At 37.9% G+C, this 25,717-nt stretch overlaps 1 protein-coding gene across 1 annotated transcript in view; it reads left to right on the top strand.

The window, feature by feature from the left end:
• Nucleotides 1–25,717, top strand: part of LOC122815047 (extracellular calcium-sensing receptor-like) — a 270,860-nt gene that overhangs the window by 30,179 nt on the left and 214,964 nt on the right. Inside the window, exon 2 of the mRNA XM_044087294.1 lies at nucleotides 21,337–21,379. Coding sequence (XP_043943229.1) covers nucleotides 21,337–21,379 — 43 coding nt within the window. The remainder of the gene's footprint in view (nucleotides 1–21,336; nucleotides 21,380–25,717) is intronic.

Genomic DNA, 25,717 nt, shown 5'->3' on the forward strand with positions numbered 1-25,717 from the left:
ATGTCTGATAGCAGATGTGCCAGCCTAATGATGCTCATGATCATGGAATCAGCCTCTCTGGGGAGTAGACACCTCCAGAATAGGTGTTGCTGTGGAAGTGCCGGCACAGCATGAGCTGGATCTTGTACATCCATGGCCACATTGACTAACACCTGTGGATGTAGTAGATGCCTGGCTCTGGCCAGAGAAGACAAGGTAAAATCCATTGAATGAATCAGTCTATCCAAGGAATCACATGAGGGACATGCTCTTCCATACATTAGCATGCACACCATGGATCACACTCTCACTATCTCTGCCATAGATATACTGTATAGGGTCACAGCTACTGACACACTGATCTCGGGGGGGCAGGAGTTGGGGAGAGGCGGTATCCATGTCTCCAGTGAGCTCCATTATCAACTGCCTGTGTGCACCTTTGTATCTGTGAGTGCCAGTGGCAGATGCAGACATCAGTCTGATAGAGGCCAGCACACTTCCCTGGGCAATAGTGTTCTCATCAACCTGTCCATTCTCTGTCTGATGTTTGGGTAGCCTGGGTATTTGTGCTCATAGCGACTGTGTTCGTGGTCTGTGTTGGGGATGTGGTGGTCACACTCCCTCGGACAAAAACCCACTCAATTCACCTTGACTGTGCCAGTTCATCCCCAACATCATTTTCAGAGACTACAGACAGAGGCAATTCCACAATGCCAGTGCCTGATAACAAATCACCTGTGAATGCAACATAGCACAAAATATCCAGTGTAATTAGGACCTAGCACCACAACTAGTCTTGCAACTGAGACTTCTACAAGTATAAAAATGATAAAACCTAATACCTATGCCCATATTTGTGCAGATGTTTGTGGCTGTTAAATCCCCAATATACCTGCATATCATAAGTCAGAAAGATTTATTTGAGTTTTATACTAACTAAGAGGTGAAGAAGTCTTGTAGGTATTAATAAATTAAAATAGAACTACATACCTGGGGCATCCACTGTGGATACTCTACAGGGCCTGTCCAGTTCTGCCCCAACATCCAACACCACACTGTGGGACTCAGTAGAGATGGCACTGCCCTTATGACAGGCCTGGAACTCCTCAGTCTCCATAAAGGTTGTTCAGTCAATGGCCCACTACCAGTTGCCCTACATTTATGTCACACAAGATTTCTGCCAGTAGCACCACATATCATATCTGTGGCCCTATGATAGGCCATTTCATACCTATAGCCATGCCCTCCCACTGTCATTATATTGGTGAGAATCTTAACCAAGACACAGTTATAGTAGGGCTGGTCAGCTGCATGGATGTCAAAAAGCCGCCAGCCATGGAGATGAAGATCCCGGAGTACAAGCTCATCCTTAGCATATTTGAATGTTGGCTTATGGCTGGATATTTATTGCCAGCAGATGTAGCACACTTATTCTGTGTGCCCTGTTTTTTCCCATTGCTCTGTTGGTATGGAAAACAGTGGAATTAACAGCCTTGTTCCTGCAAAGGCCTCACAAATCTTATAACCACTACTATCCTCCTAGGTCATATAGTATGCTGTATGTATGCCTGACAGTTAAACTGTATCCATACTCTTTACATAATGTATTGTGTACTTACCATATATCCCACACAAAATAATCACAAAAGTATAACTGATCAAGCACACATGACCATTATGCCAACACTGTTACAAATGTGGCCGATGACATATAGGCTTACAATGGTAAAATTGTATTGAATAGTTCTCTGAATATGAGCATAGAGGTGTGTCTCCAATCCACCTTAACAATCTTGCAGACTACTAATTGCCACACTCTTCCAATCTCCCTCTCAGTGCTATTTGCCCAGCACATGTAAAAGTACTGGCATCCCTTATAAGCAGGGGTAAGCACAGGTGCAAGTGATCATAATGCAAATGAATGTATTTGTACGCTGCAGAACTCACCTGATGCAAGCTGAAGAAGTCTGCTTTGCCAAAGCACTCTACTCTGAAGCAAACTCTAGAACCAGTGTTTTCTTCCTGATGAGGCTCTGTGCTCCTTGTCACACTTGTATAGTGCAAATTCACCTGTCTGATTCAGAAACAATAATGAGCTGAGTCCTAATTAGCATACTCCAAATCACTCAATTTGCATGATGAGCACACCTGATAAATATTATGCAGGCTTCTACATGATGCCGTGCACATGCCTGGGCCCCTGCAGTGAGCTCTGCACAAGCACTGTCAACTAATGCTTTTGGGAGTGAAGTGTCATTATACATTTAACCATCCAAAGATAGAGTTGCTTTGGAGCATGCTGCCTGAGTATTAGACACTGACACTGAGGTCTGCCATGTTTCATACCTTGCAAATGAGATGCCCATTGACACCAATTCTTTCATCAAAGATGGGACATGCAAGACTTGATTTGGGTGCCAATTCCCTGCCGTTCTTCACTGGTGAGACATCATAGCTGTGGAAGTAGAGGGCAGTGCTCCTTTTAGAGGATGGAAGTGGTATGAGGAAGAGACAGCATTTTCTTTAACTCCTCCATATGGATTACAGGATTCTGCAAGAGGGCTACACAGACACATACTATAAAAATGAAGCCTGGAATGGTCTAAGCTGGGCTGTTACCTTGCAAGTGGCATTCCTCTCAAAGGAAAACAGTGCCATCACCATTACAGCGTGGCATTGCAATCTTGACCTCATACATTGATGGGAGAGTGAAATCATAGAGCAGACACCACCTATATGCTGTTAAAATGGCATTTTATGCCATCCACAGATATTGCACAATTTATGCCTGTAGTGCCTGAAGAGATCAAATAGGTGGCTACACAGGGAAATGGTTGGGGCATCTCAGAGATCTTTCAACAAGCCACCAAAGTACCACCACGACTAGGAATAACAAGTTTATAGTTGCAGTCCCTTTTATTCAATAAAATAGTAAGCGCTTTCGGGTTTTTAACCAAACCCTTCATCAGACATATAATTAATGACACTTTTCAAGACATTTAAATACAAAAAAAGGGCGCCAAAAATACATTTAAAATCAAATTTAAAACCTCAGTAAATACCATTTTCGTCCACTAGATGGTGATGAAGACAAATAAATTTTCAGTGATCACCCTGGGTGACTTTTCCTACTTTGTAATGTCTGAATATTAACAGAGGTAGTCATTCCTTCCAAAAATGTATAATTTCCATAATTAAGTGGTATTTCTGTCATTATTGTCATACCTCAGAAGTAGCAGTATGCTGTTCATTGTTATCTTTCTACACGCATCACATTTTATAGGTGGATAATTGGGTAAGGATGTTAAATCTTTGTTCATATATTGTGAGGATATATATCGGGGTTCAGTCCCCCAACAAACTTGTGTTACCTTTAACAATTTTTAACATTTATTTTTCTGTCTAATTAGTATAAGTGCAGCATTGCACGGGGCATATATGCAAGATCATAATTGTTATGTGAGTGGGTATGTTTAAATATAAAAAATGTTTCCATTCAATATCATCTGTGATTGATATATGCATTATGTTTGAGCAGTATCTTTTCTCTGCATATGTACAGTAGTGTCAGACATCAAAATACTGCACCTGACTCTAATCATCTGTTCACCTGTCTGAATAACTCATCATGTTCATTCTCTGTACCTGAAGTTTGCTGTTGGCATAGTTCCTCCTTAGAATCATAAAGTAATTAATGTTTGCTTAGTGCAAGTGGACTGTTGAACTGTATAAATCTCAAGATATTATGAACTTCAGCTTTTCATTGTATTAGTACTTCTGTCTCCACTACCCGATTGTTATTCTCTCTCTTAAATAAATTTATTTTCATTATTGTTTTGTTCTCTCCATTTATTTTATTGTTATATGCAGCAGTAAAACAACCTACACTTAACCTACCAGAAAGGTGTGTCACCTCCCCCACACACACACAGGTGGCTGCAGCAGTACCACCACCACCACCAAAAGCATCCAGCATATTTGGGAGCCCACCTGCCACAGTCGCCTTCACATCTCCTTCCCTACCTACACCTTCATATCACCCTGCACTGGATGCTGATATAGTTGCACCTGCCAGTAGCAGTGTAAGTGGAAGTCAGAGCATTGATACACATCAGCTGGCAGACATTATGGAAGATATTATACTCAGAAGGCTGGATTCCAAAACTGACCACACAGAGAACCTTCTCCAGTGACTTGTTGAGGTGCATTCCAGTCCAGCACTGCCTCTACCATTTGAGGTAGAGCTCAGTGGTGAGGGTACCCATGATGGCAAGTAATCTCCCACAGGGTCTCAACTGGTAGAGACTGCAGCTGCAATCACCCCATCCTATCCCCTAGTCTGGTGTTTCCCTCCCTTTTGTGTCCATGCCCGTCTCTGTTGGTCATTCAGTATGGCCCTCCATATTGCCTTCCCTCTGTTTACCTGGTCTCCTTCACCATTCTGTGCACCCCCATTGAATTACCACACACCCTTTCAGTCATGTCTGTCTTTCCTTACTGCCTAATCTAGCCCTCTCACTTTCCTCTTACTTCCCCAGATTCCTTCCCCTAACTAAACCTTTTCTTAAAAGATATAAAATGAGCAGCTGTCTCACAAAAAAGTATTTTCCTCCTACCCCACCTTATTCGTGTTCGTTCCTCTTTTACTCACCTTCTCTTCAGCCCCTGCTTGCTTCCCCTTTTCATCTCTTTCCAGTACTTCTATTTCCAACCTCTAATTTGGTCAAGAAAAAAAAAGATAAACATACCATTCACATGCCCATATACTGCCTCTAAATCTCTTTTCTTTTTGTGGTTGTACTGTGCAGGATGGCTTATGAACAGCACCATCGATACCCATGTACAAACAAAAAGACATGACATTTCTCCTCATATAACCTTAAGTACATATAGTCATTGTCATCTTGTAACTATTTTTGCCTTTGCTGCCATCAGTCTTGCAAATGAGTAGAGCATTTTTGCATGGTAGTGGGCGTGCCTTCGTTGAAGGTTGGGCATCGAGCTGGCACCTCGACGTTTCATAAAAATCTACTGCCAATCATTAGCGGACCGGAGTTCCGCTGTGGTGACCCCTTACCGAGAAAAAGCCGAAAGACAAACAACAAAAACAAGTGTGCTAATATAAACTTATGCTTTTGCTCTTACTGCTGCAACAGCTCAGTTTGTAAGTAATGTGCTTAACAGAATGTCAATGAACAGAGTGTAATGTTCAAATCCTCTCAAGGTGCATATTTGACTTTTCAGCTGCAGAGTGTATTGTTCAAATCCTCTCAGGGGTGCATAATTGTTTGACTTTGCAGCTTTCATTCTGTAAACGTGCAACAATCACCTCTGATGTGCTTCTCTGACACCTTTAGTATGTGACTCCTTCTATAATTCACTTGTCACAAAGTGAGTTGTATAGTCATAATGGAAAGAGTATAGGGTTCAAATAGCCTCAGGGATATATGCTTTAGTAAACTTTTCTGCTTTCATTCTGTAAATGTATAATAATAACCTGCTACATACTTCACTGACACCTTTGTTATGAAACTCAGTGGCTGTCTGTAAATGAAGTCCTTAGTCAAATGTCAGTGAACATAGTGCAAGGTCAGAGTTGCAGGTTCCTTTCTTGAGGTTATTTGTATTATATACAGGCATGGCAATTAGCTTGTGTTAATGTTATAACTGGTTTCAGTTGCTACATCTTTTCACGTTTCTGAACCTCACCTACTCTGTATGCTTTTCTTATTTGTTACTTTGAGTAGATCGGTTTGCCATTTGTCTATATCATACTCCTTCACTGTCTTCTGCATCCCTGGATTTGTCACCACCTCTCTTTGCAGTCTTGTGTCTTTTATATGTGGTGTTCTTCTGTGGCCCTAATCCTCCCTCTGCCTCTCACCTTTTGCAAACTTCTCCAACTTCCTTCCACTGCACGGTTCTCTGCATACAGGTATCCCTGACTTACAAAAGTAGACGTGCACACAAGGACTACGAACAGTATGCACATTTGCAGGACAACTTCCCTAGAAGCTCATGCCTGTTCAGTGTTTACAGTAACTGCTTACACATTATTGGATTTGTAATGCGTCCAGCATCATCTTCCCATGGGTGTCCACTGCAGCAGTAATGAGAAGTACCTGATTGTGTATACTTGCATGGTTGTGCACACTCCTAATGAGTTTGGGGCCTCATCATGCATGCACATTATACAATGTTGCCTTGCCTGTGATTATGGACACAATATTTCAGAATCCATGGTGAGTTTTTTATTTTTTTTAATTTCCTTTTCCATTTTGTCTCTAAGCAATATTTTTTTTTTTCGTGTAACTTTTATTCTTCATAAGTTTTAAGTGTTGTTTGAAAGGATGCTATCAGTGGGCTGTCTCGTGAGTGGTTTAATCCTCTTGTTCTGAGGTGATTTTAATGTGTTTCTTGGAGAATGACTATTACTTTTTAATTTCATTATTTAGCTGTGATGTCAGGGTTATTTTAAGATTTTTTTAAGTGTCATAATTAGTGAGGTTTTAAGTAGTCTTAACCTTTTTCAGTTTAGTTAAGTCAGATTAGGTCCATCTTGCTAATGAAGATGTTTTGGAACTGGCTAGGTATGTTTTTATTTTTTGTTATTTTTTTTCTATTCACTGCACTTAGTAAAAATATTCAATTTGTTATGTAGAGGGTTGATATATATTTTATGGGGGGGTGGTATACGCAGTATGCACAACTTTCTATTTTAATTAGCTAGTTAATTAGTTAGATAGTTGGCTTTGCTGAATGTGTCTGAGAAAAAGAGAGAGAGAGAATGTTCAGAATGATTTTGACTGGTTTATAGGTTCACAGTTCATAGGTGTTTACTAGGCTAACAACCACAAGGGCCTTTGTAAGCCTAGCCATGCATCCCAAATCTCGGGCAAGTTTTGATACCCTTGATAAGTGTAAGCATGGGCCTGGGAGATGAACCATTTACAGGTTACCTGTGTCCATTAGAGATATAAGCTGCAGGTTAATGACATTCACAGGATGTGGATAAACATTATGGTGACTTGCATACAATGTGCATAAAAACTAAAAATATGCATGTCAGTTTGCAAATGCATGGATTTATGTAGTGGGGATAAGGAGGTCTTTCATTAGGGTAAATGCATAACACCCCCTGACACACACACACGCGCACACACACACACACACACACACACACACACACACACACACACACACACACACACATAGACTTACACATAAGTGTCCCTTTCCTCTGGATATTTGGATAGCCGAAATTATTGATATTTAAATTTAGTAGCTCATGTCTGCACCATTCTGACATAGAGTAAAAAACACACTTTTTGTTAATGTGTGTACTGTTTAGAAATAATCAAGAACAAGTCTTTATTAACTATCCCTACTACTCTTTAGGCATCACAGAAATCAAAACCTGTACAGTACTATAATAAAGATGCTAAATTTGCAGCAGATATCCCTTTCAGTGCCCACCACTGTATAGCTTTACAAAGCCTAAATTGATTAGAACTACCACATCAATTGACATAAATATAGCTTCTTATCACATATAAAATTATCCAGTATCCATCTGCTTGTCCAGCATTAAATATCATTCTACACAACTATGTTCCCAGTCAGTCATTATGATCCAATGACTAAAAACTCCTGTCTGTCCACAGGCCTATCAAATCTGCTGGGCATTGTTTGTACTTGTACCATGTTGAAAGTCCTGGAACTTCTTCCTTGTATCCATCAGGTCAATACCCTCTCTCCCATCCTTCAAAACAATTCTGAAAGACTTCCCAGCCAAAATCTGGCTCTGTTCTTGCTCAAGACTAGGATAACCTATATCCTTAAATATGAACAAGTACATGTTCATACCTTATACCTCTTTTGTCTCCCTTATTCACTCACTTCCTTACTTGTATTACTGTCCCTGGCTCTCTCTAAATATACCATAAGCTTGCTTTTTCTCTCACTTCATATTGCAATTCCTGTTTGCATTATGCTAACTAACCACTAATTTCTCTATAAACTTGCTAAATTTACTGTAAATATTAAACTGCCATATAACTCGTGTCTATTCTTAACCAATGTTTTCATATTATGTCTAATTTGGTACAATTATTTAAAATTGCAGATGTTTCTATTATTTTTTTGAATACTGAAAAATGATCATTCTTAAAACATTTTGTGATACTTTGGAGCTTCCCCCTTGAGTCTCCACTGAAAATGGGCTCCTATCAAGTCGGACTTTTCCAGCAATCAAATCCATACATCCATAACCCCTTTTTCCCATTTTTTTTCACATGGAATCAGGGCATCAGTTCAACAGTGACAATTATCTAGAGGCAAGGTTTATGCTGCCAGGTGGCTAACCCTGCCACAGTAGTGCTTCTGCACCACCCACTCACACACACGCTTAAATCTAAGGCCAAGTTAGAGCATTCAACCCACCTACTGCATGTCTTTGGAATGTGGAAGGAAACCAGAGCACCCAAAGGAAACCCACGCGAACACAGTGGACAAGCAGACTCTACACAGTAGACAACCCAGCCAAGAATCGAACCGGAGAACCTCCTGTGAAGTAGTTAAGACACTGTACATAAAATGTGCATCATCAGACCAGAATAATGTCAGAGACACTTCATTCAGAAAATATATCAATTTATCAAGTATTTCAATTGATAGGTTTATCAGATGATGGGTGTTTGTCAGAAGAGTTATTATACAATGAAGTAAGGGATGCAATTTTTAAGAAATATTGCAGAATATTTAAAAACATGATGTTTACATTAATCCATCAATTACTAATGATATTTTTAACATTGCTAATTTCTTAGGTTCATCAACCATAAACTGACGTATATTCTCAAGAAGGGTTTGTTTGGAGCCAAGAATACATTTTTCCTACCTGGTTTTAAAATATTCCTATTTGAAGCTTGTTCCCTTTGTATCTATAAACAAAGATATGCTGGTATCTTAGGGACATTCAATTACTGTTAGAACATGTTCTGTTTTTAATGCCAATAATTACTTGTATTACTTTAGTTCTGTATAATGGAACCTGAATTTCTTGGTTAAGCTGTAAGGAATTCTATATTTTGAGCACCTGGAATATAGCTAGAATCTGTAACACTCTTTCTAAACTGAGTTAAAGGTATTACTGAGAAATCTTATCACGTCCCTGAACCTCCTCAGCCATCATCCGGTTACAGCGCTGTACTGGGTTCTGTTGACGTGACAATCCGTGGAGAATTCATATCAGGACTTCCGCATGACTTTCTTAGCCAGCAGTGGCGCATACCTTGTATCAAGAGTCTTTCAATGCATGAATGTTTGCAGAAAGTGAAAATGAAAGACCTTGAGGAAGTAGGGTGAAAAAGAAGAAAAAAACGACTATACTGTTAATAAAAAAGATAGGTGTTGCTAAATGCAAACGATTGATGATGAAGCTGAACGCTGGAAAGTAAGAAGGCTTTACATTATGCAAGACAAGGTGAAGCCTTCATGGATTTAATATATCCAAGTAGTTATGGTGTTTATATTTTGTTATGAATTTAATATATTTTCTAACAGGTAAGTGAAGTAGTCTATTGTAAACTATAATAAAAATACTGACAAGCATATCATTTTTCTACCATATTATACTAGCTAATTCAATTCGCATATATATTGTTGGCGGAATCAGGAAAAAGCCCACACAGGCAGAGGTCAACCAAAAAAACTCCAAAAAAATTAACTAAATGTCAGCATTAAACCCAGTGACTTATGATACTAACTTGATGGTCTGTAGGCCCTCCAAATAAAGATAGATTGTAAAAGCATTGTAATTTTGCTGTATTGCTAACTCCTATAAAATAATCAATGTTTTTTGCTTAAAACAGGATAGTATTTAGGAATACCCCCTATACCTTATGATCCATTCTCCTATAGTTTTGGAGTTACAAACAGTGCTTCAAATGGAGCTTCTTGGGCTGCTAAGTGTAGCAGAAAACAACTATTTCTCACTGGCTTAGGCAGCATCACTAACTGGTACTTGAGGCTCCTGGGGAAGCAAAAGTTAAAGAAACCTCTGTTTGTTGTGGACAGACTTGGATAGAGGAAGGTGCAAGGCTTGGAATTAAAAATGAAGCTGTGATTTTTATCAGTTTTATAAATTAAATAATAGTGTGCTTTGTGACCTGACCTCTACTGATGATTTTACATGTTCTTTTGAACTGCCACTGCCACTCACCCTGTACAATGGTATGCATCTTTTTTTCTTTTGTACCTAACTTGAATTTTTCACCAAAGTCACGACCTCTTGCAGGCTAGACTTCACAAAGTTTCCATGCTGATTTCTCTGCATTTTATTTTCAATGAAGCCATTGAGTTCCATACACAAATGGACCTTGAATGACTTGTTTATTGCAATATCAAGAGTCTGGAGATAGGCAGTCATTCCTACAGGAATCATTATTTGATCTATTCTTCTCCATGTAAGGAATTTCTTCATGTCTTTAGCGCGGTGAGTGCTGGCTGAATCCCAGACTAGCAGACCTCTTTTGCCACCTTGTAAAACAACTGGCAGCATTATATCGACCCACTTTCTTATAACTGCTTGGCTGCACCAGGCTTTTTGGTTTCAAGAATGTAAATGCCTGAAACACATTCAGTCTTATCTTTCTTGCCCTTACTAATGATTAGAGGTGGGATTTTCTTTCCATCTAGATGAATTTCCAAAATACAGACAACATGTGCACTCTCGTAACCAGTGAAGGCAATGTAGATTGATGAGGCACCCCTCTGATCAATTGTTGTTTGAGATCCTTGGCCCATAAACACTGCAATTTCATCCATAGCAATTATGTTGGAGAGTTGGTATTTAGAAAAGTCGATGCCATTAACAAAAGACTTGAATGCAAGTGCACGTTTAATAATTTCAGTATCTTACAGCTTGAACAATATTGTTGATCTTCTTAGAGACAGTTCATATTGCTGAAGGAAGCCATCAGCCAATGTTGTTATGCTTTGAATTTCCTTCTCGGGATATTTCTAACTATGGTGCCATTGCAAGGGCAAATGCTTGAATATCAGCCCTGCACACAACCAAAGCCTTTGCTCTCCTGTTAGCAATCCATTCACTGATGATGTCTTCCAGGAAATAATGGTTGCCAACCTGATACACACTTGCATTTCTTAGCATTTCCCTCATCGGCCTGTTGACTGAGGTTATCTTACACTGTACGCCATTTTCGGACCGTTTGGAGATCTAACTTCTTCTCTTTGCAGAAAGCAGTCAAATTCTTTCCCCAGGAGTCCTCCATGATTCTTTTCTTGTACTGGACGGAATAGCTCTTTCTTTTTGCACTCATCTTATCTGGGGGGTGGTTAATTGAAGACTTATGAGACCAGAGTGGCAACACAAAATGGCGACGGTTAAGAAGACACAACCACAGCCATTCGTTATAAAGTGCGCACACTTTACGCATGTTGTCTGTACTTTCACCAGTCAAAGTACACCTGCCAGTGTTTATGGGCCAAGGATCTCAACCGTCAAGTGTGAGTGATGATTAGGGTTCAGTAAGAATCATGGAGGACTCCCAGGGAAAGAATCTTACGACTTTCTGCAAAGAGAAGAAGTTGGGTGTCTGAATGGTCCAAAAATGGTGAGCAGAGTACGATAAACTCAGTCAACAGGTGTCAGTAATATTATTTTATAATTCAATATGTCCATCATGTGTTGTTGAAGATCTTAACTGAGGCTTATTTTTGGGGTAGGGCTTATATCATGACTACCCTGGAAAACCATGCTAAGCCTTATTCTCTGGTTAGGTCTTATTTACGAAGAAATATGGTGTGTATATATATATATATATATATATATATATATATATATATATATGGGTACCTATCAAACCATCGACAACTTAAAATAACGAAACTGACTCCACCGACAACTGAATTAACCGACAGCACAAAAACGGACATTTACAAGGTAAGGGGTGTAAATTCGCTACTCAAGCCTACCATGGTTTAGGAAGGGTGGCAGTGTCATGCACACCATGGTAGGCTTGAGTAGCGAATTTACACCCCTTACCTTGTAAACGTCCATTTTTGCGCTGTCGGTTAATTCAGTTGTCGGTGGAGTCAGTTTCGTTATTTTAAGTTGTCGATGGTTTGATAGGTACCCATATATATATATATATATATATATATATATATATATATATATATTTATATGAGAGTGCTACACACCCTCTAGTCTAATGTCTTCTCTGGTAAATTCAGACCACAAAATGGTCTACTTTGAAGTAAAAAGCAAACCTGGAACCCTAGTTAACCCTGGAATATTCAGGAGCTACTTTTATTCAGAACTTTTCACAGAAACCATATAGAAGCATGTTAATAGCTGCACAGAGGCAGCTGTACCCAGTAGGAGGACGTACTACCTCAAAAAACAAGCCACTCTGCTGGAATCACAACATCAATAGGTTGAATAATAGAAGGAAGAAAATCATGTCAAAAATTAGGAGATGCAGCACCCAGCAGGATAAAAGCATTCTCATCAAACTAAGCAAACATATCAGAGGACAAATAATCAATAAACATATATATATATATATATATATATATATATATATATATATATATATATATATATATATATACTTAATAATTTTTTTTCTCAGTGATTCGTATAATTCTCTTTCTATGTATAACACTAAGCTATATCTCTCATATGTTCATTTGTTAAAGCCTTCAGGTGGGAGGGTGGCCTAATGGTTAAGGTGTTTGCCTTACAAACACAAGGTGCAGGGTTTGAGTCTCACAAGGGATTATTGGCTAGGCTTCAAATGGCTCGCAAGGGCAGTTAGCTTAGTACTAATCTATGAACCTACCTATAAACATATTTCTGCTTAGATGTGCTTTTATAATTCTTTTCTATGTATAAGACAAAGCTGTACTACTTTTATGTAAGTTTGTTTAATACTTACTGTATTTAAATTTCTATTTCAGAGCTTTTCTCCACGGGTCTCTGCTGAAAAAGGGCACCGTCCAGCCAGACTAACCCGGTTAACAAATGGCAAATAAATAAATAATAAATATTGGCTTCACAGATTTTCATTAAGTCCTGGTTTATACATAGCTCCCAAGTTAGTTATCCATACTCTTTCCTTCTTATCCAAAAGTGCATGTTTTGACATAACAGATAAACCATCGCCCTTAACAGCATCGATACCTATAAATACAAAAGGTGTAGAATTATGTTCACTATGATGTTTGTCTTAGGTGAACAGCAGTCCTTTGTTTTCATGGTCTAGACATTTGACAAATGAAGACCACATTGGCATATAGCCATATGGACAATCCACTATGAATTACATGTAGTAACAGATGTAAATGACTGTCTTACACACTCCTTTACAATACACACAGTTGCCATAAAATGTACTAACAAAAGCTAAACTACTATTCACATATTTCCTTTTACTTTTCCTCTTCTTGTACCATGAAAGGTGTACACCAATATTCTTATCCCTTTGATGGTTAAAATGACACATATCATCCAAACTTTGATCAAAAATACATCAGTTTTCAAAATATGCCAATGTTTGCTAACAACCTCACAAATATTAAAAGCGTTTGTCACATATGTAGTTGTAAACCTTATTTTTAGCTGTTCACTATTTATTTTTCTCAATCCATCAGACTTCAGCAATTCTTTACAGACAAAAACGCTTAACCATGATGATTTTAACAATAAAGTATTTCTTTGTCCTGTGCTACCTGGTTGTTTTCATTTTGTTTATTTTTGGATTTTGTAAACACAGAATTCCTGAAAAAGGTTGTCAGTACACCAGCCAGAGGTGCAAACATATTCAAGCTGGTCCTCACTAATATGGGAGAGTGCTACACACCCTCTAGTGTAATGTCTTCTCTGGTAAATTCAGACCACAAAATGTTCTCCTTTGAAGTAAAAAGCAAACCTGGAACCCTAGTTAACCCTGGAATATTCAGCTACTTTTACTCAGAACTTTTCACAGAAACCATATACAAGCATGTTAATAGCTGCACAGAGGCAGTTGTACCCACTAGGAGGAAGTACTACCTCAAAAAACAAGCCACTCTAGTGGAATCACAACATCAGTAGGTTGTATAATAGAAGGAAGAAAATCATGGCAAAAATTAGGAGACGCAGCACCCAGCAGGATAAAAGCATTCTCATCAAACTAAGCAAACGTCTCAGAGGACAAATAAAGTTGACCAAGGCCAAATTTGAGTTAAATTATACCTCTCAGGCAAAGGACAACCACAAAGCATTCTTTAGCTATGTCTGCAACCTCCATTGTGTGCAGAACTCATTATTAATGGAGCCACCTATAATGAGCCAGAAGATAAGGAAAACCTTCCGGCTGACAAATTCAGCTTCAACTTTACCCCTCAGTCCCCATGAACCTTTCCTCAGGAAATACTCTCAAATATAACTCCCCCTCCTATCAATAGGGAACAGGTCCTTAATGCTCTCTCTAATGCCAAAGAACACTGTATCAATGGGCCCAGACAATATCCCAGGATTCCTTCTAAATAGCATGAAGCATGACATATCAGGCCTTCTGAGATTGCTATTTAACTGTATCCTCCAAATAGGCTTTGTGCCTCATGAATGGAGAACAGCAACGGGCATCCTTCTACACAAATATGGGCCATCTACAGACCTTGGAAACTACAGACTCCTAACTCTCATTAATCTCATATGTAAAGCCATAGAATTAATTATCATGGAAACGATCAATAATGACATAGGAAATCTCCAGATACTGGTTTCATCAAGACAGATCATGCCTAGTCAATCTGGTGGACTTTTTTGAGAAGGTAATCAGAGCAATAAATGAAGGCAAAATGATTCACACTGCCTACTTTTACCTGGTCAAGGCATTTAACACAATAGTATGTTTGGGAATTGTTGACAAACTCAAGAGGTTAGATATAAACCCTTATGCCACCAGCCAGATAACCAGCTGGCTCACAGGCAGGAATGAAAAAGTTAGAACTGAGGAATCTACATCTGCAATAAGGCCAATCACAAGTAGAGTCCCTCAGGAATTGGTCTTTCGACAATTCCTTTTTGGCATTTAGTTCTTTGAAGTCAAGGCCAATGTCAATGGCTTCAGGCTAACTAAATTTACAAATTAGGAGTGGTCATAGAATCCCCGACCAACACAAATGCTCTGCAAGAAGGGCTAACACAGACAAATAAATGGTGTCAGGGCCATGGACTACAACTAAATGCCAAAAAATGCATAATAGAATCCTTTGGGAAGTCATCCACCTCTGGTAGCTATCATATTGACAACACTTCCCTGAAAGTTGATCCAATAGTCTGGGACTTGGGGACACATACAGACACCAATCTAGCCTTTGACCATTACATGTCTACAATAGTAAGGAAATAATTCTATGCTGTGCAACTTATAAACAAAGGTATGGCATCTATTTCCAAGGAAGTCATTGCACTGTATTTGGCATTCTTCAGCCCTATCATTAAGTACAATTTCCCCTTTGGTATATACCTAACCAGACATAGCCAACAATTGGAATGTCCACAGAGGTTTCTCACTAAAAGAATACAGGGTTTAAGTAACATGTGCTATGCAAACTGCCTCAAAGCCCTGTAACTGTATTCTGTCTCCTACAGGCTGTTGAGGGGAAATCTATGCCTGGAATATAAGACAGTTTTGAGTGAGAGACAGTGTTGAATGCTTTGGAGAGTCAAGGGAGAAGGAATGGAGATGTTAAGTTTCATTTTGTTCTTGGCAAGTTGTGTTGATGAAGCATAGCAAGGTAGTAGTTATGTTATGGTTGGGTCAACAGCCATGTTGTGTACAGGAGAGAAGAACAGTGGTCAGGATGCATTGGGGAACCTGATTATAGATACACTTATCAAGGATTTTTGATAGTAGAGGAAGTATAGCAATAGGATGCAACTTTGATACAGCTGAAGAGTTGCCACCATTATGTAAGGGAAAGATAAAAGATTTATTTCATAATATGGGAATAGTGCCATCAGATAAGGATCAATTGATTAATATTGATAGAGGATAAGTGAGTGGTTTAACAGCAAGCTTTAGGTATTTAGCTGGAAAAATGTCTATAGCCAATGTGGTTGACTTAAATTTGCTAAGACGTTTCTAAATAGATGAGGTTGTTACTGCATGTAGTGTTAAGGATAATCTCTTTGGAGAGGAGAGTGAACTGGGAGGGCTGGTGTGTGATAAGATCAATGGCTTTGGTAAGGAGGTTGAATTAGAAGGCTTAGCATGTGATGTGTGCCATTGTGTTAAGGCAGCAACTGTGCTAATGAAACATGAGTTAAATTTAGTTGCAATTACATTACTATACAGGTTAGAGAAGGGACTGTGTTGAGAAGATTTACTGGGTTTTAAGAGATTGTTAGTGTATGACCAGAAAGATTTAAGATTGGAGCTTTGAGAACCAATATTTCTCTTGGCGTGTCATATTCTCCAAGCATTATCTCCTTGCCACATTACTTGTTTTGTTTCTAATTTTAATCAAAGACAGGGTTGGATTTGGACTTAACCTTTCAGACTGGGGAAAGTGAATTATTGAGTTGAATGTATTTTCTGCTTGTTATATTTGAATTGTGACAAATTGCAGTGTCATAGGCTAGAAATGAAGGTGGAAAAATCAAAGTTCTTACTGTTTCTTATTGGATTATACTCATTAGACTTTTGCATATTATTCTATTGGCACAAGTCAGGTGCAGATTGATGATTTAGGTTACACAATTTCCAAGATACACCAAGTTGTTTGTTAAGCTTTTGAGAAATGTGTAAGTCTGTGACAGTGTACTTCATAATATATTACAGCACTAATTTAAGACTGAATTCGTTTGACTATTATCACTGCAAAGAAGAATTGTCAATGTCAAAACTGCACATAGTACATTTTCAATAGCATTTGCTTTTCAGAAAGCATTTGCATTTTTGGTGTATGCTTTTTAACTAGATTATTCAAAAAATGCTCCATGTTTTAACAATGTGTGTAGGCTGCTACCAATGTGGCATTCCATAGGACAGAAGTGCTATGGCAATTATTTTCATCACCGTCAAACATCTGAGGTATATAAAGTCAATATATTGGCTGTAATTGGTATGCAAAGAAGCAGTCTCTGGATGAAAGTGACTGATACCTTCTCTTGATAGATCGGAACTAAGCCTTCATTGATGTGATCATGGTCAGAGGTTTGAGATGGATATAATAAATGGATACTGCGCTAGTCTGTTGATGCAAGTGACAGAGCCCTGTTGCTGTTTGGTTATAGTTGAACAGTCATTGGCCTAGTTTCATAATGGTTGAGGTTACTACATTTGTTTGAGAGAAGCAAGTTGAAATTTATTACTGTGGCCATTTTTGTTTTATTTGATCACATTCAGACATCTGATGTGTAAGTGGCTAAAACAGCTGTATATGTCTGAACTGAGCTCTCCTTCTGAGAAATAAATCTACTATATATTCCAAAGAGAAGGGCTACTACTGAAAGACTACCAATCATATGGATTTGTGTATGACTAGTTATTTATATTAAATTATAACCATGCTTAGAGCTGACTCTGATGTAATGTGCTGCCCTATTCCAGTTAATAGTACTCACTTAATTATCTGATGAAATCCAGCTATAGGACGAAAACGCCTTGATTTTGGAATTGCGTAAATAAATTGTGTTTTGCACTTTGTTCTTAACTGTGGTGGAATCTATCGTGCTTGGTGACATTCAACAGAAAACTGCTGTTTTTTCTTGGTTGCTGTTTGGCTTGGTTGTTGTTTCTACTCAATTACTTACAGCAGCATCCCTGTGCATTTAAGTCAATATCTACCTCTACCCAAAGCCCAAAGCTTCAGAGGCGAAACCTTAACCATTGAGCCTCTGTAGAACTTAAAATAACTAAGGGTATCTCCTACTCTTCTGCCATTTCCCTGGCAGTATGAGGATGTGCTTTCATTGCCCTTTTCTATGTGGAGTTTGCATTCCACAGGCAGTGTATGCAAAAGGGCTGCAGGAGGGAACATATTAACACAATATGTGTCCCCTTAAAATGTCAGTAAGCATTATGTATAAGCATTATGCATCTCCACCAATTACTAATGTTATTTCTAACATAGTTTTTCATTTCTTAGGTTTGTGAGCTATCAGATAATTTTTTGCAAATACATTTTGTTTCAAGCCAAGCATATTTTTTTCTTTCTTTTTACAAAGTTTGCCTGTTTGAAGCTTTCTCCTATTTTAACTTCAAACAAAGCTTTGATTTTGCCTATTGGAAGTACTGGTACCTTAAGGATATTCAATGATTGTTAGAAGACATTCTGATGCTAATGTCAGCAATTACCTGTATCAATTAAGACCTGCATTGGAATATAGATTTCTTGGTTATGCTATAAGGAATTCTAGACTTCTAGCTCCCTGGAATATGGCTAGCATGAATAACCCTATTTATAAATTTTTGGCATTACTAAGATAACTGCACTGGGATCATCAAGTGTTTCTTCTCCTCAAGTGTTCCTGACCCTCACCAGTCATTGCCTGGTTACTGCCTTGTATCATGACCTACTCATAAGTTCTGTTCTTGGAGAAGCCATATCATTGCTTTTTCATGAAATTTGTACTTCGCCGACAATGTCACTAACCTTGCTTCAACAGCCTTTCCATGTGTGAATACTTGGAGAAACAGGACATAAAACTGAATACGAAATTGTAGTGAGAAGGGAAAGGAAATGAGCTGCATTGTTAAAAAGAAAGAATGGGAATGATTAATGATTACTGAAAGGAAGCAAGTGATAAATGAAGTTGGAAGCCTGAAATTAAGAATGCTGTGCATCATGTAAAACAATCTGCATCCTGGACATTTTTTTTTTATTTTCATGCTGAATCAGTACTTGTGTTTCCCATTAATGCTAACTTATTTGTCAAATTGGTAAGTCAACTGAGATGACGTGGACTATAATGAAGAATTGTTCTCTGCTGCATAGATTGTATTATAATAGTTGGCACTATATATTCCATAAAGTAATACATATGGGAGAGTGTTTAATAAAAGAGCTGATCTTACATTCACTGGCAGCCATTTGCATTTATACATGGCAGTGAAGTGATGTTCTTTTTGATTGACTAGATTCAAACCTCTCACCCTATTATCACAAAAATCATGGAAAAGCCAAAAATAATCAGGGAGCATTACCCTAAAATCATGGACAGATTTTAAATAAGGGTCTTATAAACTTAAAACTTTGATAGAATGACAACTTTCACATTAGCAGACATTTTATGAAGGATATGAAGTCAGCAATTTAAATGTCTGTCATTATTTAGTGACTAAAATTCTGAATAATTTTCTAGAAAACTACCAATTTCCAAAAATATGAGGCAAAATTCTGGGCATTCTGTAAAATTCTGGACAATTGAATGGTATGGCTCAATATATAAATCTAAGTATTTTTTCAGTTGTTTGTATTGATGCTAAATTATGGGCGGGTAATACAGAATTTACGAGAAGACCATATTCTAGTCTGGGCAATAACACATTGAGAGCAATGCCTTACCTCCCTTCACTGGTTAGTAGGGTTGATATATTGTAAGATATCTTGAGCTGGGAGAATACATTATTAGCCACTATTTCTATATGAGTTGTAAAACTAACACTGTGATCTAGAAGTAGGCTGAAATCTTTTTGAGGTGTACCACCTGGTAGCAGATAGCTACTGGGATTGGTTATGATTCTGCTGCTGATGATGATGTCTTTTTGGAGATGATTTAGGGCATCAAAAAATATAATATTGGTGTTAAAGGTATTAGGAATGAGTTTGTTGTTAGCCAGTTCCATAGCAATCCAACACTTCTTTGGACTTCTGTAATAACTATATCATCTGTCTACAGTAAATTTACTTTCTGGGAGATTCCATGAGAGGTCATTAATGAACACGGAGAATGGCAGTGGGCATAAACTGAACCCTAGGGAATATGTATATCTTTTCAATTTGAGATTAAACATCAGAGTCTGAGAATTAAAAACTCATGCTGAAGGAACATTTGTAAATCAAAGCATTACTTCATTAGAGAAGCCAATTGATGCAAACTTATTGAGAAGCATACTTTGATCTACTGACTCATCTCATGTCAAGGAAAGTGGTACCAGCTAAAGAACCATGATAAATGCTGGTATATATTTGATCTGTCAGGGTATACATGGCAGCCATTGTAGTATTTAGGGCCTAAATCTACAAGGATGTTGTTAGAGGGTACAAGTTGGCAATGGGTAAATAATCATATACTGCAGCTTGAGTTGGTTTCTTTTGTATTGGTGATGGGATGTTTAAACCTGGAAAGGTATATATTTTTGAAGATGGGCTGGAAAGGTATATATTTTTGAAGATGGGCTGGACATAAAAGCTAGTAGGGGACAAGGCAATTGTCTCCCTAATTTTAGGATTTTTGGATGATAATGTAGTATGTGGGTTTATAGCTGGAGTTAATTTTTGTCTAGCAGATCCTTAATACACACTTTGCAGATGCAATTGAAATAGAAAGGAATATATTCTAAATATTTATGAAGGAGAATAGTTGGCTGCACATCAGAGTCAGTATTAAATAAATGAGTATTTTTAGTAGGTGGAGAGATATTGTTATGAATAATGCTTTGAAGTATGTTGATGTTGGATCTTTGTTTGAGGAATAGTCTATTGGTGCATATGCTTTAAATGCTACAGCTTCAGGAGTATTAGTATTGATTCTAGCATCTCTGTGGATCTTGCGGTACTAATTGATATTGTAATATCATTGGGGCCTGGTTGCTTCATTTGCTGTTTTAAATCCGAGGTTGAGACTATTTCTGAGCCTTATTATTATTTTTATTGGAAATAACATGTCTTATATGGTTGTAAGAATATTATAAAAGGTAGACAGGGCAAGATTAAGTCAGTAAAAAAAAGTGCATTGCAAGCTATTTATTGAAGCTTAGGTGAGAGAATATTTTCAGTAGAGTATGGAACATATTTTGAAGTAATTATGCTATGGGAAGTTTAACAAATTTAAATGTTCTGGTGATAATTAGGTATTAATCACTGATTGAATCTGGCAATATTTGCATGGACTTAATTTTGTCTATAATGATAGTGATTATTATGTCTAAAATCAATTGTTTGACTCTGGGTTAGGTCTGCAGCCCTGGGAGACCAACTGTATAAGGCTATAGACTGGATGATAGTTGTTTTAAATGCTGGTTTTGTTGCCATGTCAATTCATGTTAAGGTTGTATATAATATAAAGGATTATAATTGGGTCTTTGATCACAACACTGTTGTTATGTGTTGAAGATATAATCGTCAAGAAATTCACATCGGGCACAAAGCTTGAAAGGTAAATCTTGGCATCCATGTTGAGAACACATAACAAAGGTTATGATCAGAGACCCGATTATAATTCTTTGTAAGGCACAGAGCTTTATATGCTCCATGTACTACCAGTTATAGAAAAAAAAAGAGGAAGTGTAGAATTGCAAATTTGAAAGCAGAAAAAGCACTTATCACTGTCAAACAGGCAGCAACATTATGTGTCAAATTCTTTGCCTGAGATCTCTAGACAAATGCAAAAATAATGGAGGTTTAAATGATGAAAATTAGGGATAGTTTTTAAATATTGCCCTAAATCAGTTTAAAATGTTAATCGAACAACTAGTCTTATATCAACATATATTTCTGAACAATAAGTATGGAACTCTAATGAGTGGCATTATTAATTGACTGTGATCCTTGGTGATTTATCAGAAAAGCAGATATTTTATGAGGAACAGGACAAAAATATGAGAAAAAATTAGGGACATTCTACAAAATCAGGGTTAGTTAAGAGGTACAGTGGTTTTGGTCTTTTTTGGCACTATATTCCATTTGTTTGGTGTAAGAGGTACAGTAGGCAGAGATGAAGTGCTCTACTGGAAGAATGTAAAACAGCTTTTAAAAGCTGTTATACACATTGTTTTTCCATGCTTTCTGTTTATAGGTGTAGCACAATGAAGTTTTAAGAGCTTTTAAAGACTGTTTTACATTTTTTCACTATTCTTTAGCAGAGAGCACTGTCCCTAGCCTAAGACATGATCATAACTTTGCTTAAGAGTTACATAACAAACTTTTGTTAAGCTTCTCTAAGCACTATTATGATTGGTTCTATTGGTTCTTTTGCTAGAGAAGCAATTAGAGTTTCCTCTTTCCACAATTTCAGACCATAAACACATGCAACTGCAATAGTTTTAGTCTTGTCTGTCTGTGTGGAGATCTGGATAAGAATAGTTTGAACAATGCCCTTATTGGATGAGAGGGTATATGGTTCAATTCAATAAATATCTTGGTTATGATTTTATTTTTTCTGGATCCACTCCACATTTCATAATGTGCCCATTTGCTGTTAGTATTGCAGACATTTAAATAATGTATGATCAGGACTTTATCCTTTCAAATGTTGGGTCCAAGGCTGGTTTTAATATTACCTTATTTTAGTAAGGTGAGTATGATAATGACAGACAGGAACTTTGAGATCATGATGCATGCCTTGGCTGGTTTGACAATCTGCTACCTGCATACTTGGGTATTGCTATTTTAACTTGATGTTACAGATAGTGATCTTGTAATTAAACAATTCACTTTGTCTGATCAGTCATTTGATTTATGGTTGTTAGTTCCAAGTGGAACCTATAAATATGGGTCTTGCACAGTGCAGGAGACTTGGTCCAATCACCTCAGCCATTTTTTGTTGAGTAGACTAGGACTTAGAACCATGCTATAGACTTTTTGTTGAACATTGTTGCTCTGTGATATTTATGTCTGATATAGCTGGTTCCATGGGAGGTATGATTTAACTTTAAGCTTTGTTAACTGATGAAGAGTTAGCTAAAGGATTAAATACTAGAGGCATCACTCTAGTCTACTTGAAGACAAGACTGCCCTGGACATCCATTTTTCAGTACACCTGGCTGCAAACTTCCAGAAGACACATGTATACTTGTCCCAGTAGATTTCTCCAGCAGCAAACTGATTAGTTGCACTCTTCCATCGAGTGGATAGACTCTGAAGGACAGACAGCCTCATCATGTGGAAGGCTATATTTGTGAAGAATGTAATATATCTGTGAAGAATTTAATAAATGTGCTCAATATTTTGCTATAGTGCTTGCTTTCTGAGACTCGCCTGTCATCAGGCAGGCGATACAGAAGCCTGCACTGTAAGACCACCAGACTAAAAAATAGTTTCTTTCCGCTCTCCATTAGACCATTGAACTCTTGGGAAAAACAAACCATTACATAAGTAGCATATCAAGGGGCTTATTTTACAGATGTGCAATAACCAAGTGCAATACTAAGGTAACCCACCTACACACTGAAGGACTGTAAAGTGCAATATACAAACTGTGCAATAATTCAGTCTAATCATAGATATGCTGCTATTGTTCATTTTTACTTTGATAATATTACCTTCATATTGTTCCTTGTTTTTCTTGTCTCCTGTTGTGGGATGGGTGTGAGTCACTGCTGTCCTACTTTACTTACTAATTGCTACTTATTAAATTTCTACTGTGATATTTTATTAATTTTTCTCTGTCTATATGTGCAACTGTTTCCAGCATTGAGAACGAAGCTTTGTAGTTTTGTTCAGCTACACTGCTGTGTAGTTCTGAATGACAATAAAGTTTTCTTTGACTTTGACTTTGACTTGACTTTCATCAGACCAGGGGTTCTAGAAAGCACTAGTCAGCTCTTAATCAGCAACCTTTGGAAATTGAGGTTGCTCATTGTTGGAGTGAGTCTGTTTTAAGAAATCTGCTTGGTGTGGTGTTTTTGTTCTATGTGAGAGATTGATACTTAAATTATCTAGGTTGAACATTCCACGTGTTCTTTTTTCATTGGTTAAATAGTTTGTTGAGTGATACTTAAATGCATAGTGAATTTCTAGGTCTTTATCTTTTCTGGCAAGGCTGCAAGCCTGCATAACTGCAAATACTACTGGTGATCCTCCACTAGTTATTTTTCCCACCTACTTTCCTAGTTCTTGATCTGCTTTTTAAACCTGGTGATTTTAAGCTGCCCACCCTTACTGTAAATTGAGCTTTATGAACTCCTCTCCTTCTACACTGCTGTTAATATTTTGAATTATCTATTTGCCTTTCACTGAAAAATGGGCATGCTGCCTCTCATTGTCTGTCCTACTGATTTACTTGCTCTGAATTCATTATCTATCTAGTCACTGGATAAAGTAATATATCTGTATACTGTAGCAAGTTCTTTTTTGTGTTTTTACATCAAAAGGCCAGTAGATTGTCTATCTAGTGGCACTGAGTGGTAGCCTGGTCTGTTTAGGTTGGGGAAACATTTGAGATTTCTGCATGTAGTTTTATTGTCTGGAGGGCTTAATAATTAGCTTATCTTGTGTTTAGTGCCTTTATAAATTCTGTACAATTGAGTGGCTATTAGCTCATTTCTACAAATCAAAGTACTTTTATTGAATAATACCATTTTTATAAGCTGTTTAGAGTACACTAATGTAGCCGTATCTTTAAGTCTGTCTATGGTAACATTTCACTCCAGACACCCCTTAACTGTGCTTTTACATTAGGAAGACTGGCGTTATTCATCTAGTGGTAGTAAGTGTTTAACTGGTCTACCTGAGCTGGGACGCACACAAAAGTGTAGTTGTATTGGCCAGAGGGCTCAGTCAGTTTTCTATATTTCCGGTTCTGTTATAAATTCAGCACATTTGCATGGAGTTGTTTACTGTGTCAGTGCCCTGTACAGACACAAACATCTGGAAACATTGTTTATTTTCATTATTGTGAACATGTACTGCCCTGGTTACCTTATTATAGCCCCCATGGACTATTGCTGCTCAGAAAGCATCTCATTTGGTGCTGCGCAGCATTGCTGGTTAAGTTAGCTGCCTATTACACCACATAAGCACAATTCCTTTATCTGGTTACAAACACCCTCTTCTCCTATCATTTCAAGTCCATTAGGACCTACAACCATGGATGAGCACTTTTCTGCTATCTTTGCATCCAGCTTGGTGGGCATGAGTATCCTGAGGTAATGTAACAATTGCTTTATGTACACTGACAACCACTTAATTCCTGAACAGACAAATACAGTATGTGAGAGATGTAGTTTGATAGGTTTCTAGGTTTATAGGTTTATAGGTAGGTACTAGGCTATCTGCCCTGGGGTCTATAAGCCTAGCCAAAAAGGTTCCCTGGCTTTCACCGCCCAAGAAAATTATTTACCTGTGCCCCTGTCGAGCAGTGCCACAGAAGTGATTCCTGGGGTGAATTTTCTATTTCCCATCCAGTCGTCAAGATTTTTCTTAAAGAGGGCCAGTGAAGAGCTATGCTTGACATGAATGGGTAGTTTGTTCCAGACTATGGGAAGTCTCTAGAACAGAAATATATCCCTCCAGCATGTTCTGTTTATTGTGGTGACAAGGTTTAGGTCCCTGGAGCGTGTGGTTCAGAGAGACTGGGATTTCTTTAAGTGTAGCATGTCCAGCAGCTCTGGGTTTGACATAGCTTTGTATGTTAGGCAGAGATTACCTCTGAGTAGGTGATATGCGATTGAGTAGAGCTGGAGTTTTTTGAGACAGTCTGCGTATGGCATCTGTTTGAGGCCTGTAATCCTCTTAGTGAGGTATTTCTGTGGCCTTTCCAATTGTTGCAAGTGTC

Source organism: Protopterus annectens, chromosome 11.part0, assembly GCF_019279795.1.
Source record: "Protopterus annectens isolate FY-2018-M chromosome 11.part0, PAN1.0, whole genome shotgun sequence".
Classification (NCBI taxonomy): Eukaryota; Metazoa; Chordata; order Ceratodontiformes; family Protopteridae; genus Protopterus; species Protopterus annectens.